The sequence below is a fragment of the Podarcis cretensis genome (genome assembly GCF_951804945.1).
Source record: "Podarcis cretensis genome assembly, chromosome: 3".
Lineage (NCBI taxonomy): Eukaryota > Metazoa > Chordata > Lepidosauria > Squamata > Lacertidae > Podarcis > Podarcis cretensis.
This window is the reverse complement of record NC_137172.1, coordinates 96,742,214-96,757,095: the sequence shown is the minus strand read 5'-3', so window position 1 is coordinate 96,757,095 and position 14,882 is coordinate 96,742,214. Positions and strand designations below refer to the sequence as shown.

General features: G+C 45.1%; 1 protein-coding gene across 2 annotated transcripts; it reads left to right on the top strand.

Moving 5' to 3' along the window:
• Nucleotides 1-121: 121 nt before the first annotated feature.
• On the top strand, nucleotides 122-3,206 carry ID2 (inhibitor of DNA binding 2). Of its 2 annotated transcripts, none has more exons than XM_079970209.1 (3): nucleotides 122-628; nucleotides 1,898-1,962; nucleotides 2,583-3,206. In XM_079970209.1, the coding sequence occupies exons 1-2, from the start codon at nucleotides 281-283 to the stop codon at nucleotides 1,952-1,954; spliced, it is 405 nt and encodes a 134-aa protein (XP_079826335.1). In that variant the 5' UTR covers nucleotides 122-280; the 3' UTR covers nucleotides 1,955-1,962; nucleotides 2,583-3,206. The 2 variants fall into 2 exon arrangements, with proteins under 2 accessions (XP_079826335.1, XP_079826336.1); XM_079970210.1 differs by having other exon boundaries at nucleotides 1,898-1,969.
• The last annotated feature ends 11,676 nt before the right edge of the window (nucleotides 3,207-14,882 follow it).

Below are 14,882 nucleotides of genomic sequence, written 5' to 3'. Positions count from 1 at the left end.
GTGCCTGCACGCCTGACAGACGTGTCCAGGGTGCCCAATCGCAGCGCGCCTAGCCTGGATTTGTCAGCTGCTGGACGTGCGGTATAAAAGCAGGAACGAGGCGCCTTCGGCTTCATTCCGAGCGCGGATCAGACAGCTGCAAAGAGCAGGAATCGGAGGAGGAAGGCTAGGCGCGGAGAGAAGAGACGCGAGAGCCATTTCCTCCCTGCGGCGCGTGCGTTTTTGCGTTTAGTCACCAAAAAGGCAAAGCCGGCTCTCTTGCTCTCTTCTTTCCACCAACATGAAAGCGTTCAGTCCGGTGCGGTCCGTGCGGAAAAACAGCCTCTCGGAGCACAGCTTGGGGATATCCCGGAGCAAAACCCCGGTGGACGACCCGATGAGTTTGCTGTACAACATGAACGACTGCTACTCCAAGCTCAAAGAGCTGGTGCCCAGCATCCCGCAGAACAAGAAAGTCAGCAAGATGGAAATCCTGCAGCACGTTATCGACTATATTCTAGACCTGCAGATCGCTCTGGACACGCACCCCAGCATCGTCAGCCTCCATCACCAGAGACCGGGACAAAACCCTTCCTCCAGGACCCCGCTGACCACCTTAAACACAGACATCAGCATCCTGTCATTACAGGTAAGCAGTGGCGTAGCGTGGGGGGTGCAGGGGGGGGCCGGCCCGCACCCGGCGCAACTTCTGGGGGGCGGGCGCTCGCTGCCTCCGGAGTCGCGAAGAGCCTCGGGCCCAGGCTGTAGCAGAGCCCCATGTCTCCCGGAACCGACGAGCTGGCAGCGCTCGCCGCGGTCCCGCGCATCAGGGCCAGGCAGCCCCTCCTCACCGACGGGCAGCGTTGGCTTGCGGGGCTGGGCCAGCGCGCTGGGCTGGCCGCGTGGAGTCGCCGAGGAGCCGCCGCCTGCCATGCCGCCCTGGCTGCTTCAGCCGCGTCCGACAGCCGGCTCGAGGCTCCTTCCGGTCGGGTCTCCCGACGGGGCGCTGCGGGCGGAGGCTCCGGCACCAAGCGCCACGCCGCCCAGGCTCGGGTGGCTGTCTGGACGCGCGCAGCCCGCCAAACGCGCCACCGGCGGCGAATGAAGCGCCCAGCCGGAGCCACCTGCGCTCTAGTGCCTGCGCGCCAAGACCGCCCAGCCGCCCCGACGGGGCCCGCCCACCCGCGCCGGAGGCCGGCCGACGCACTGGCCCCAGAGGCGCCCCCTCCCCGCGCCAGAAAGAAGCCGCGTCGGGGCTAGCCGGGCCGGGGAGGGAGACCGAGAAGGCTGCGTCGCGACGCCCAAAGACGCGCGTCTTGGCGCAAAGGGGCCCGCGGCAGCCAGACGCGGAAGGGACCCTCTCCCCCTGACCCGCCACTGAACTGCACTTCCCAGCTCCCTTGGCAAATCCCAGTCCCCAATCCCCAAGATGCTTTATTTGAGGCAGGGGTCCTTTAATTGCAAAAACAAGACCACGGAGGGCAGTAGTCACCACGAAGTTTGCCCCAGAGTAGAGCCGTCAGTATTAATGACCATGGTTAGGGGTTAGGGGGCGCAAATTACTTGCCTTGCCCCGGGCGCTGACAACCCACGCTACGCCGCTGCAGGTAAGCGCCCTGTCCTTGGCTTACTTCTTCCTCCCCGGCGATTTCGTGTATCGCATCTTTAATAGGATTTGAGAAAGCGACATTGTTCTGAACCTGCGCGGTTTTAGATCTCTGTTTAAAAAAAAAAAGTGGTTGGATTCAAAGGGAATGCATAATGAGTTGGGGTTCCTTGTCCCCCATTGTGGTCAAATCGGAATCCTTGCCCGTCACGTTTAGTGCCTTTGGTAATCTGGAGTGTACTTCATATGCTTTCTTGAACTGTTAAGCATCTTAACACCACACTGCCTTCCCCCTTCCCTCCCCCGTTGCAGGCAGCTGAATTCCCCTCAGAGTTAATGTCAAATGACAGCAAAGCACTTTGTGGCTAAAGGAATTGGTAAGTTGTTCAGGTTTCTTTCTGTTTTTTAAGTATATGATTTAACAGTGTTGCCCATCAGAACTGTGGGAGGGGGGGTGTTCAGAATTGCCCTTGGAACTGTCTTAAAATTACACAGAACCGAGGATCCTATGAAGTGGCAGTTTAAGTCATAAAATGCATGTTGGCTTCTGCATATTCTGTACCCAAAACGTTGGATGCTGTAAATTCAGGGACAACCTCCAGAAAGCCTAATCAAATGGGGCAGTGAAACTTAACATGGAGATACAGAATCGTTCCTTGTTAAAGAACTTATAATCAAAGGATAATTGCTCAGAGAAGTCTCTTGTCACCGCAAATAGATTCAAATAGATATTATATAGAGAATTTGGGGGCAGAGGGGAGGGTGTTACCAGGAGTCTCTTCATACTCAAACCCCAGACAATTTTTAAATTTCATATGTGGTGTCTGTATCAGAGTGTGTGTTTGTGTGCGCATGCTGCATCTGGACGCCAGGGTTTGCCCAATCTTTGAGTGTTTGGTTAAATGTTCAAACTGTGGCTTCCTCTCTGGCGCCAGTCTGTCCGGATCTCTGCCCTGTTAGCATTCTTCTAAATATGCCTCTCTTCAATCTTTTGCAGGTGTTTGCTGACTTTTTTTTTTGCACAAGAAGACAGCCTCTTTTTTCCCCTTTTTTTCGGGTGAGCTGCTGAATCTGATTTTCAGCTGTATCTGGAGAGGGAGAATCCATATCCAGTTAAATGGACATTTTAAGCGAAATTGTGGACACCCATCTCCCCTCTTCTACAACATGGACTAATCTTAATTATTTATGAAGAGACTTTAAAAAATGCCCTTTCTCTAGTTTATATAATATCCCCACAACGGGGAGCAAAATGAAATGTAAAAAACGAAACAAAAACTCATAAGGAATTGCCCGTTTTAAATGCAGACTTTGCCTTTTTTCCTCCAAAGGTGGAGCGTGAGTACTAGGATTTAGTGTTCAGTTTTTCGGTGAAGTCTTTGTGAAAAATTATCCTCTTTTGACACAAACGTAGGACTGAATGCTATGTATATATTTATATATAAATATGGGAATGAAACTTTGAACTCTTTAATTAGAGTTTTCTTGTATAGTAGCAGAAATGTGCATTTCTGCAAAAAGTGTAATGATGTACGTAATCATGCTAAACTTTTTATAAAAGTTTAGTTGTAAACTTAACCTTTTTATACAAAATCAAAATAAATAATGTGTGTTTATTGAACAGTAGTTTGCTTGCTTTATTCATAGTGACCAACAGTTTTCTGGGGGTGATTTGGGGGGGGGAGTATTTGTAAAAACCTACACAATAAAAAAGTACCTGAAATGAATGTATGTTCCTAAGTTGCTTTAAAAAAGAGGGGAGGAGGTATGGTAGATGTCTGATAATCAGCTTATGAAATCGCCGTAGGAGAAACTGCTTAAGTTGTTCATTACCTAGAGAATGATGTTAAGCTCTGACAAAATCAAATTCAGTTTAGCCAGAGAAATTCCTCTGCTCTGTTTGTTCTTCATCCTGGGTTGATTGACTTGCATTAACTTCGCACAGGAACTACTTCAACTCCAAGCAAACTTGCCCTTTTGGATAATTATGCCTAACTAAGATTAGCAGAGAGCTGTTACATTTCCCCAGCCATCCAGCTTCTGCAACACATTTTAACGGAGAAGCTGATGTGTAGCACTAAACTGAAAATTTTACCTAAATCCATGCAATATTTCAAGGCAAAGGGTATTAGTTAATCAGTTGCAGCAGCTTCCCTATATGACTAAGCTATTGAGAAATGAAAGTCACCCCTCATGTTATTGATTAAACTTTGGCTGCTCTAAGCATCACCCTCTCCCTGCAAAAGAAATTGAGTTGTATTTGTGGTACTGCCTTAAGGCAGGCTGCAATCCTGCACATAGTTAGGATGTTGCAATACAGTGATTCACATGGAATTCTGGCGGTGTAAATATGTGTAGGTTTCTCCTGCTCCCCCCCCAAAAAAAATTCTGCACCTTTTTTCCTGTTCTGCATGCAACCCCAACTTTCTAGTGCAGAAACACTCATTTGTAGCAGCTATACTGTACCTGCCTATTGGAAATTAATGGGATGTGGTCAATTTCGACCACCAGCAACAGCACACTATGTTAATTTCTGACTTTTGGCAAAGCTGCACAGCAGAAGCATCTGCAGCAGACTGCACTAAGTTTTGGGGAAAGAGTCCTGCTGAAGAATGCCTCCGTTTGGCACCTGGGCGTGAGCCTGGGTATTCTGTGCTGTGGGGACTCTTAAACTGAAATGCAGAAGCCTCACCTGGGGCCTGTAACACTTTCACCAAAAAGAACAGGTGTGTGGGTGGCGCCGCACAGTCTGCCGCAGCTGTCTTTCCTCGCCCTTGACATCAAATCTATCCACAGAGACCGGGAAGGGGGGGGGGGAGCCAGCTCAGATCAGTTTAGTACAGAAGCTGCCCCAACCAATCAGCGGCCCAGCCTTCTCAAAAGGGATCAGAGCAATCCAAGCGGGAAGAGAGCTCATCTTCTCTGCCTCCTGTGTTCCGTCACTATTTCCGTCAAATTAATGAGGAGCTCAAGCCTTAAATATACGATAAATATGGTTTTATCTTTCACCAAACAGGCAAAGTTCTGTCGGCAGCAGATCGCTAGGAGTTTAGAGTCGCATATCTGAACTTTCCACATGCTCTGGGATGCATATCTGCAAACTGGAATTTAATTTGCAGAGGGTTTTATTCTGTAGAGTATTTTGGCTGCTCCCAAGAGCAACCCATATGACTCACTATCCTGCTTCCTCTTTCTTTCAAGGCATTTCATCTTAATATTCAAATTCAGGCTCTTTGGCATAGGCAGAACAATGTGTCATTCATGCCACTAATGTATTTGACTCCTCCCCAGGAGTAAAGTAATAAGAACACTGAAAACTTTCCACAGTTACTTACAACTTCAATTTTTAACGCGTGGGCATCAGCGGACACTACAGAATCTAAACCCATAGCTGCCTCCTCCTTACCAGTCAGTTTTAGTGTTTGCATGTAACAAATGAGGGAACAGCAGAGAATTAATTAAACCTAAATGACAAATAATTGCCTTAAACTGCAATAACTGTCACACAAATTGTGTATCTACCCCTTTTTGTATTATGGGCTTCGTTAGTTGCATGATTCTGTCAAACAATTCCTCAGCATTTCAACGGAAACAACAGATTTTACATCAAATTTAGTTTTGCTGTTAAGACGGACTCCACTGTAGCGTGCCAAACCCAACACTTTACAAGAAGGTACAAGTGTTATAAAGATGGCAACATGCTCTCAAGCCTGTATCAGATTGTGAGAATGGATCATTAACATTAATCATTAATCTATCATTAACATGGTTCATAAATACAATTTAGATGGAAGTGAATTTGAGGGAACAGCCAGTCTCAATATTTTATTTTCCAGATTAACTGATCTGTGGGGCTTGCTCTCAGTCACTGATATAGAACAGCTCCCAGAGCAAGCTTCTGAAAAGCTCTTCACTATACAGTGGACGCTCGGGTTGCGAACGTGATCCATGCGGGAAGCACGTTTGCAACCTGCAGCGTCCGCAACCCGCAGCGCCGCATCTGCGCACACACGGGTTGCGATTTGGCACTTCGCATGCACAAAGTGCGATTTAGTGCTTTGTGCATGCGCAAGTGCCGAAACCAGGAAGTAACCCGTTCCAGTACTTCCAGGTTCGAGGCGCTGTGCACAACCCGAAATCGCACAACCCAAAGTGCCTGTAACCTGAGGTGTGACTGTATTCAATATGATCATACTTCTGCTTATATAAACAGCTTGATGAAAAGGTAGAATGCCCTGTTGACTCACTAGTGAACAATTCCAATGTGTGTAGTGTACATCTGACTCCATTCACCAAGAGTATGATAATTTAAAAGCCTTTTGCAAGAGTTGTAAAAAATACTGCATTTCGTCCTGCTGTGTAGAAAAAGAAACGCAGTAAAGATTAACTGAACTGTTTGGCAAAAGTTTCCTAAGGAACAAACATCAGCATGCCAATAGTTCTCTCTTTGGGGGCTAATCTAATGCAAAACAGGCCTGAAATAGCACATTTGCAGATACAGCACTGAACAAAAAGATGGCCAATACAGAGCAGGATAGTCTATGGTCAGAGGTGTGTCAGCTAAGGATAGCTGACAAAAATGATTCCATGTGGCAACATTCACACAGTGTAAGCCAGTCTTGTAAGATGTATTACTGTCAAGTTCAAATTACAAGAACTTCAAAAAAAAGTTAAGGGAACTGTCCAATTACAATTTGGGGTTGCTAAGAATTTACCAAAGTGCTTTACAAATCCTCTCTCTCTCTTACCTAAAGAAGCCTGCCATTCTGAAATGTAACTGTGAGGAAATGCATGCAAATATTGAATATTCCTATTTTTGATAAGCATTCCATTCGTGCCAAACATTACTGTTTCCGTCTGTGGACAGTGAGCACCACCTTGCGGCCTAGACAAAGATGACAACTTCCACTTTAAAAAAAAAAAAGGCTTCCTGCTGTATTTACAAATAGATCAGAACTATCTATTTGAAAGAGATATTGATAGAAGTAAATTTGGAAGTCTGAACTTTGCTTTATTAAGTTTATATCCCACCTTTCCTCCAAAAGAAGCCCATTTTAATGATTCAAGTGACACAAATGTCCTTGGGCATTTTCTCAAAAAGTTGGCTTGTGATTCTGTTATAACTCAATTCGGCTGCCAAATAAACAAACACAAACTCTTTCCTGTCAGAAAGGGCCAGAGAGTCCAATGAAATATGGGACTCTCCACAACATTTAAGTAGCCCTGCTTAGCATTCCATCCAACTGCATCTGAGAGATGAGACACAAAAGCCCTCCCACACCACAATTCGGGCTGGGACTGACTCCTTTCATTTATTTCTTTAATTGTAAGATTTTTCCAGTGCCCACTGCAAGGTCCCAGGGCGGGCTGTAGCAATACTTTTATACAATAAAAAGAAAATGGAAGTCCAGCTGTTTATACAAAAAACCCAAGCAGAACTAATTCAAGCAAAAACAGCAGAGCATAAATTAACCAAAACAGAAAAGTTGGGTCCCATAATACCATAACTTATCAAAGGGTAGGCTAAAAGGGGGTGCATCTTCAGCATGACATAGAAGCTATACAATGAATATGCTAGATGCACTTCTGTGATCTTTTCTGGACCACTGTACTTGAGGGTGGTGGAATATCAAAAGGGCCCTCTTTGCTCATATCAACACCCAAGAGGGTTGGTAGGGATGGAGGCGGTTTTTCAAATATTTGGGCACTAAGTTGTTTCGGGCTTTCCACCCCAATAGGAACACCTTGAACTGGGCCTGGAAACAAACCAGCAACCCGTGCTTTTAAAACAGGGCTTATATGAGCTCTAAATGAAATGCCAGCCAGTAACCTGGCTGCTTCATTTTGGAACAGCTGGATTTCTGGAGTCTCCATGTAGAGCGCATTGCAGTAGTCCAATATGGCAGTTTCCTGAACATGGAGTACAGTGGCCACATCGTCTCTGTCCATGAGGAGCCATAGCTAGAAATGAAGGCACTCCCAGCCACAGAGCGCTAGTGCTAGATCCAGGAGTACCCCTAAACTGGCAGGACAACAGGGAAGAGGAGGAACAGGATCCCTGCGAGGGGTGTAGCTGGGACTAGGACACACTGGGGCAAGCTTGGGCTGAGGAAGGAGAGAATGGTGTAGAAAGTACTCACAGGGTGACGGAGGATGACAAGGAGATGAGGCTCAGTGCACAGGAACCAGAGCAGCAGGGCCCATCACCAGAGTGGGCTCCGTCTTCAAAAATGCAGCGGGCTCTGAGGCCTAGGGAACAGCAGACAGGGTGCTCCAAGAGGCTGAGGCAGGCAAGAGCCCACAGCCTAGCTCCCTAGCTGGCCAGGTGGGCCTTGCTAGCTCTGGGAGGATGTGTGTGATTCCTCAGCAGCAGCAGGTTTGGAACAGGTGAGGGTCATCTGCCTCATCAAGCCCAGATGCTGCAATCAGCAGAGCAGAGGTCCGGAGTCTGCTCACCTGAACACGTTGATAGCTCTCAACTTGAGTGCTCCAGGATCTCTGCGGGGCTGTGCTTTGGTTTGGACTTTGGAAATGTGGATTAACCCCAGACTGGGAACTTGACATGCTGACTTGTCGCCAGACAGGCCAGGGGTTCAGGACAGGGTCCTGATTTTTCCTAGGGGGGTGCAGTCCTGTTCAGAACAAGCAGTCTCACCCCTCCCCCCAGACTCAAGAACTCAGAACACCTCTGTCTTTTCAGGATTCAGCATCCCATTTCTCCCAGAATGCATTTCCAACAGCAGCCATTCCAGTCAGCAGAACAACGATGCAACTACTATACTGTATATATGAAACAACCAATGGCATGGTTCGGTGGCTAACTGAATGCCTTCAGGAAGGTAGGAGGCAGAAAGGAAGGAAGGCAAAAGCCTTCTAATACAAATTATTGGTATTCAGCGACTTAGGTGCTTGGTATTCAGAGACTAGCAACAGAATGTCAGAATGTGAAATGACAGTGTGCAGGAGTTACAGCCAACCATGCCATCTTCCAGGGTGGAAAAATTTCCATCTTTCCCCCTCTCACAACACTCTGCTTTCTGCAGCCACTGAGCATTCAGAGTTCTCATTTTGCTGTTTGGGGGTTCCTCCTTAGGATGTTTCTCTAAAAGTACTTCTGCAAATGTTGGGAGTTCCCTAATTTCTGCTACATAAGGATTGTCAGAGAATGAATGCTTTATTAGTATACAGAATACAGTCTTTGAACATAGCAAGCGGACTCAAATTGGTGCCATTGCACCCGCAGATTGACACACTAGAGATGTCTGATAATGGAAGAGGCAGATTCTGCCTTTCCTGTTGTGCCCTGAAGCTGATTTTCTGGCAATGCTGAGGGTGAAGGGAAGAGGGGGGACATGCAAAAACTGACTCAATATCTCTTTCCTGGACAGTCACAGTCATTGAGACCCCACTCAGCAACTGGATACCATTTTTGCCCCATTTGCCCTTCTGCTGCTGAGAATACTCATTTTGAGAGATCTTCCTAGAGCTCTTCATAGTATGCTTTCAACTTCACTGTACTAACTGGATGCCCTCTGAAAACCTCTGCTCTTGCTACTCCGCCCTGGCTTCAGATCAGTTCTGAATGTTAATGCAAGCAGTCCCAACAAAGCTCCTGTATTGTGAAAATGGTCCACTCCTGCAGCTTTCTGCTCTTTAACCAGCTACAGCTGCTGCCCCATGATTCATATCCTGTGTGACGGCGAAGTTTGCTCAGGAGTCTTGGGTGTCAAAAGCCCAATTGTCTATTGAATCACACCATCAATATGCTTGTTGACACTCTCAAAAGAATTCTGAAAGGTTGATAAGGGGAAAAACTTCTCTTTGTAGAAGCCATGTGATGCAACATCACCAAGGCTTGTTCTTTTGCATAGGATTAATGCCTCCTCCCATATGTACTTACGAGTGTACTCAAGTTTCAGAATCCACGCTCAGTTACTCTCTGAGGCCTGAAATTCTGTAGACCCTAGGGATTCTTCAGTCACTGAACCTCAGCTGTGGAAAGCCCAGCTTCTGGCATATAACCCCAACCTAGCTATTTAGACAAGCCTTTGGGCAGGTTAGCATAGTTACTAGCTGTGGCATATATTTTACGAGATGGGTCTTTTTTCCTTAGCTCAGCTTTTTATTTTTAAATGTATCACTTTATGTTGCATGGCAGCTACAAGCAAAACAAAGGCAAGACAAAAATTATTTGGGGGGGGGGGACGACGGACACTGATCTAAAATTCTCAAGATCCATGTTTTAAGATGGGTGCTCATCATAAATGAGGCATACATTCACTAAATCACTTTGGGAATAATGGAAGACTGACCAGAGGTTTAGTTTGGCGTGTAATATATGTGAAAGGGCAGACCCACATATACAGCAGCATAGCCCTAGTACATTATTTTTTGTTTTTCAATATTTTCTCCCACAGTGATTCTATTCAGAGGCTTCTAATTTATTGCGTTCAAGAACCTCTGGCATATAAAGCACAAACGCTGTTACAACAGACTCCGTCCCTATGTAGATTTTATATCCCGGCATTATTATAGTAATTCCAAGATATCACAACATATGTGATATCAACTGTACAGAAAATCTTCTAGATGCTCACTAAAAAGATTGGAGTCATAACCAAATGAGACATTTGCCACTTACCTGAAACCAGATGGGATTCATCTTGTATGGGAGACTTATACAGGTGCAACTTCAGGAGCCTTGACTAATTTAGAGTCTTCATAACAGCAGAGAAATGTATGATTTTAAGGCTGCCCCTATGGAAACACCACCTTTCTTATTAAAGGAGATCATGGGTGAGATGCAAAGTGGCACCAGTGGGCATCTGCTCATGCAACAGGTCTTCCCCCTCCTTTCTTCCCTCCGCAGAACCCCAAAAATCTGTTTTAGAGGGTTGGGGCCCTTTGGGCCGTATTTTGGGGGCACCCAGGAAACGGGAACAGAAAAACCAGATTTTCATTGTGCAGGCAGGCAGGACATCCTTGGATGTTGCCCCAAGAGAAGGTAGAGCTGCCCTCCTCCCTCATCTCTAACCTCCAGCTAAATGCCAAAGAACTCTGAACCGGACAGATTCATAAAGGGGGTGGGGGGATGTGACCATCTCTTTTAAACAGTGAAGAGGCACCCGAACTTGTACTTCAGCAGATTTCCAAGGAAAATTAATTTCACAGCAGAGGAGCAGCCTCTAATAACACTTCCATTACTTGTTCTTGCAGCCCCATCTTGAGGTATACTAGAAAATTTAAGAGACCATTGTTCAAACATTCTCAGATTCCACACAGTGCGGCGAAGGAATAGGAATTGTGTCTTTGTTGTGCAGGGCCCAGGCTATCTGGAGCACCAGAGGTTCTAAGCAGAACTTGGAACTGATCCTGTACAATGCTGGGAAGTCAACACAGGCTCTGAAACGCTGTTAAGTACTCCTGCGCTCTCTGCACAAGTCAAAGCTTTCAGACTGCCGTCCAAGGGCAGCTGTGTGACGAGCACAGTATATGCCTGAAATGTGGATTGCACTGTAATTTGTGCCAGCATAATTCTCTCGTGAGTTCTAGTATATTTCAGTTGCCTGTAATTGGAAGGTTCGGTAAGCTATACTGGGGGAAAGACTGCATTTTCTCAGTGACAAAATATGGCAGTCAGGATGCCAGCGAAATGCAGTACCCCAGAAACAAAAGCTCTTCTTTGGGCAAAGATATCTGGATCCTCCACTGCTGCACGTGGAAGGAAAAACAGGGTTAATCTGACCATGGAAGATGGTCTGAGCTGTTTCAGGCAGCAAAGGGAACGTGCTTTCTCCTAAGACACCCTGCCCCATAGAAATCACTGTCCTACAAACGAAGATAGTAGTGGAATGAAGGCAATAAAGCCAGTTTAAAAACATCTAGCCCTAGCACTGGCTGAGGCAGGGGGTGTACGAGGGGCAGAAAAGATGCAATGCAGTGCTCTGATTCAGGCAGCATTCTGGACTAGCAGTGTAGAAAAGTTGCCTGACCTCACCAGTTATTTATCAGGGCAAAAATCCCAATGTAATTTTGGAAAGCTGAGAACCTAGAGTGATGACAATTCTCTGGATCAGCTATAACCCCAACCGTATGTCTGTATGCATATAGAATAGGATATCTCGCTTTAATGATGCTCCCAACCTAAAACAGGGTTTTTAGGAATGTGACCTTCTTTTGAAAAACCTATTGGGGACTTAGAAAGGGCTCTGGTTTCCAAAACTTTCTTGAGGTTAGGCTGATGTCAATCTTCAAGTCTTTGACCAGTACTGCACTCAGAGGATCATATCCTGTGTCCATTCCACCACTCCACTCCCAGAATGTGACAAAAGACCGATCCTTTTCTTGTTGAAGAAGTTTGAAAGACATAAGCAACAAGGGGCTCTTACACCATCATCAGCAAGCTGACTTCCTATGTCCATAGATCCCCGCTCTTCCCCCCCCCCCCCCGGAGATAGCAGGTGCCCATGAATAAGATGGAAAAGAAAGACAGGATGATTTGACCTGAATTCCCTCTCCGCCCTCTGCCCCCCTCCCCCCCATTGCTTGGGAAGAGATTAGTCACAGCTGCTATGTACAGGAAAGCCAATCTCTTTCATTCCGTGCTCAACGTGGGCAGATGGGTACCTTCAGAACTGGGGAAGGAAAACCTATTGCCTGGTTTTTTATGCTTCTGAGGAGTCCCACTGAACATGAATAAATACTGTGAGCGCACGTAGTACTGAAAGAACAGTGGGCCAGAACAATAATTGGGATTCCTTTTCACAACTAGTTAAGAGAAGCAGCTGCAAGAAAATCCTGAGACTCCATCTTTCCTAACTGAGGGATACAGCAAAGGAACAGATAGCCGTCAACCTGGAAATATTTAATACCAGACTGAATTGTCAGACCAGGAACCTCTGGGAAGGATGGAGCTTCCGCATGGCTAGCAGATATTGGGATTTGTGCCTTCCTACAATTCTGAGGACATATTGCTCAGAATTAATACACAAGCTGTGCTCATATTAGTCCTTAAAGTCTTAAATACTTGCAAATTCTAAGCAATTCTCCTCCTCCTCTAAATTATAAACCTCTAAGACAAATGTTTTCATTCTCACTTGCTTTTTCCTTTCTCTTTTTTATCACTCTTTTTATAAATGGAATTCTTCGAATGAAATATTAATAAATAAAATCTTTCAGTTTAACCTACCTCACAGGACTGTTGGAAGGATAACTCTAGGGGGAAAGGCTACAGAGGATTTGTGTTCCTTGTATGCAGAAAGGGCAAAATAAAATGGAATCCATCTAGGAGAGTAAAAAAACAACAACTACTGTCGATACACCAAGTACATTGTACATCCAATGTCAGCAACTAGTTTTTGGAAGGCCGGTTTGAAGATGGGATTCGGGACAGCTGATGCTAGCAAGTTGCAACAGCCACACTCCTCCACAACCTTCAGTTGCATCAGGTTTGTTAATTTGGAGGGAGGGAAGCAGCTGGTACTTCTCAGAAGACCCAAGTTTGGGCAGCCAGTTTATGATCCCTAGTAACATTACTTAAAGTTCTCACGTTGTAAAAATGTTAGTTCCTTTCTGAATTTAATCAATACCTGTCAATGATACTGCAGGGAACACAATTTGGGGAGGCAAGTATGCTGTTCTGACCATATAGCCATCTTTATATTATGAACTTTTCATAAAGGAAGAAATAAAGTTTGGCATAGGGCTAAAATCTTTCATAAGAAGTATTTGTTCTGTGAACTGAAAATCTGGGCCATATAATATAGCTAGTGGTGATTCAAAGCAACAATATTCCAGGAATAGGAAACGTAATATTTTAGTATTTTACAAAATACTGTACATATTATATTAATCATTTAGCAAACATTGGCAAACATCAGTGTTAAATATCAATTGTGTGCTAACTCAGACCTGGCTTCCTTTCTCCTGTGTTTTTAGAATCTCTCTTTCTCTCTTCAGTCATTATCTTCCTTAGTTTTCCCCTTCCTCATTATGGGGATATCGACCCCTCTCTATTTTTGTAAATGTTCGTCCTGTAAATACCAATAAAGATGTACAGTACTCAACTCAAAGTTCAGTCATTCTGAAAACACAGCAGCAGCTTTTATACATCACAATAACAAATCAGTGTATATCCAAGTGAATCCAACTATTTAAACAAAGAGACCTAACTCATGCCCAATTATTTCTTGGACTATGCCTTTTATGTACAAGTTCCACTAAAATCATTGGATTTTCCTTCCATGTGTTCCCTAATCCACATCACAGAAAGGCTCTGACATGCATAGAGCTCCAAAGTAGCTGCTGTCCCATTAAGAAAGGAAAAGCTCTTCCCTTTCTCCTTCCTTTGGCTGCATTTGGATGTCACAACAATCCATTGCTTATGATGACAGGAACAAGTTTCATATTCTGCTGGGCTCTTTCTTCAGCACAGAAGCAAGGAGTTCCAAACCTTTTGCTTCTGTATTTCATCAACCACAGCTTGATAGGCTGTTTTAGCTCAGTAATATGTGGCTGACTACTGTTGGTTTGAAACAAGCCAACTTCAAACTACAGTGATACCTCGGGAGGTCCATTCTTAACCTGAAACTGTTCTTAACCTGAAGCACCACTTTAGCTAATGGGGCCTCCTGCTGCTGCTGCGCCGCCGGGGCACGATTTCTGTTCTTATCCTGAAGCAAAGTTCTTAACCTGAAGCACTATTTCTGGGTTAGCGGAGTCTGTAACCTGAAGCGTATGTAACCTGAGGTACCACTGTATCTGTATGGAACTGGCTTGCTTAAATAAACCAAAGTTAAGATAAACCACAGGTTAGGATTCAGACATTAACATTCAACTGAGATTAATTTAAATTTGAAGCAAAAGCTTCTTATCAATGCCCTGTGGCCATGCTGCAGGAGAGTGCAAGTTAGGCTAGTTTCCATCATGATAAACCAGGGTTTATTGTGACCTCTGAACACAGTCGTTTCATGTACGTTTCATCGTTCAAGCAAATGGCATTCCTCACTGAACAAATCACCTGCATCTTGCTATGCAGAAAGGAGCCAAGCAATTTTCAATCAGGCTGTTGGGTCAAACAAATGGTGGAGAATTAGAACTCTTCACAGAGCACCCAACAGTTAACATCTATCCAACTCTAGATAAATGGAGATGCAGATGCTTCATACTTCTAAGGATAACCTACATTTTTCTTCATCAATTCTCTCGTTATCCAGATAATATTTTTTTTAAGAACCAGTCGCCTTAATGCTTCTAATCACCTGAAGACACAAATAAAAAAAGTCTGACACAAAGAGCA

What these genes read in the sequence shown, in the direction of transcription:
- ID2 (XM_079970209.1), top strand. Translation starts at nt 281, where the DNA reads ATGAAAGCGTTCAGTCCGGTGCGGTCCGTGCGGAAAAACAGCCTCTCG. An exon ending in TCAGCATCCTGTCATTACAG is followed by an intron (nt 629 to 1,897) that starts GTAAGCAGTGGC and finishes CCCCCGTTGCAG; the next exon opens with GCAGCTGAATTCCCCTCAGA.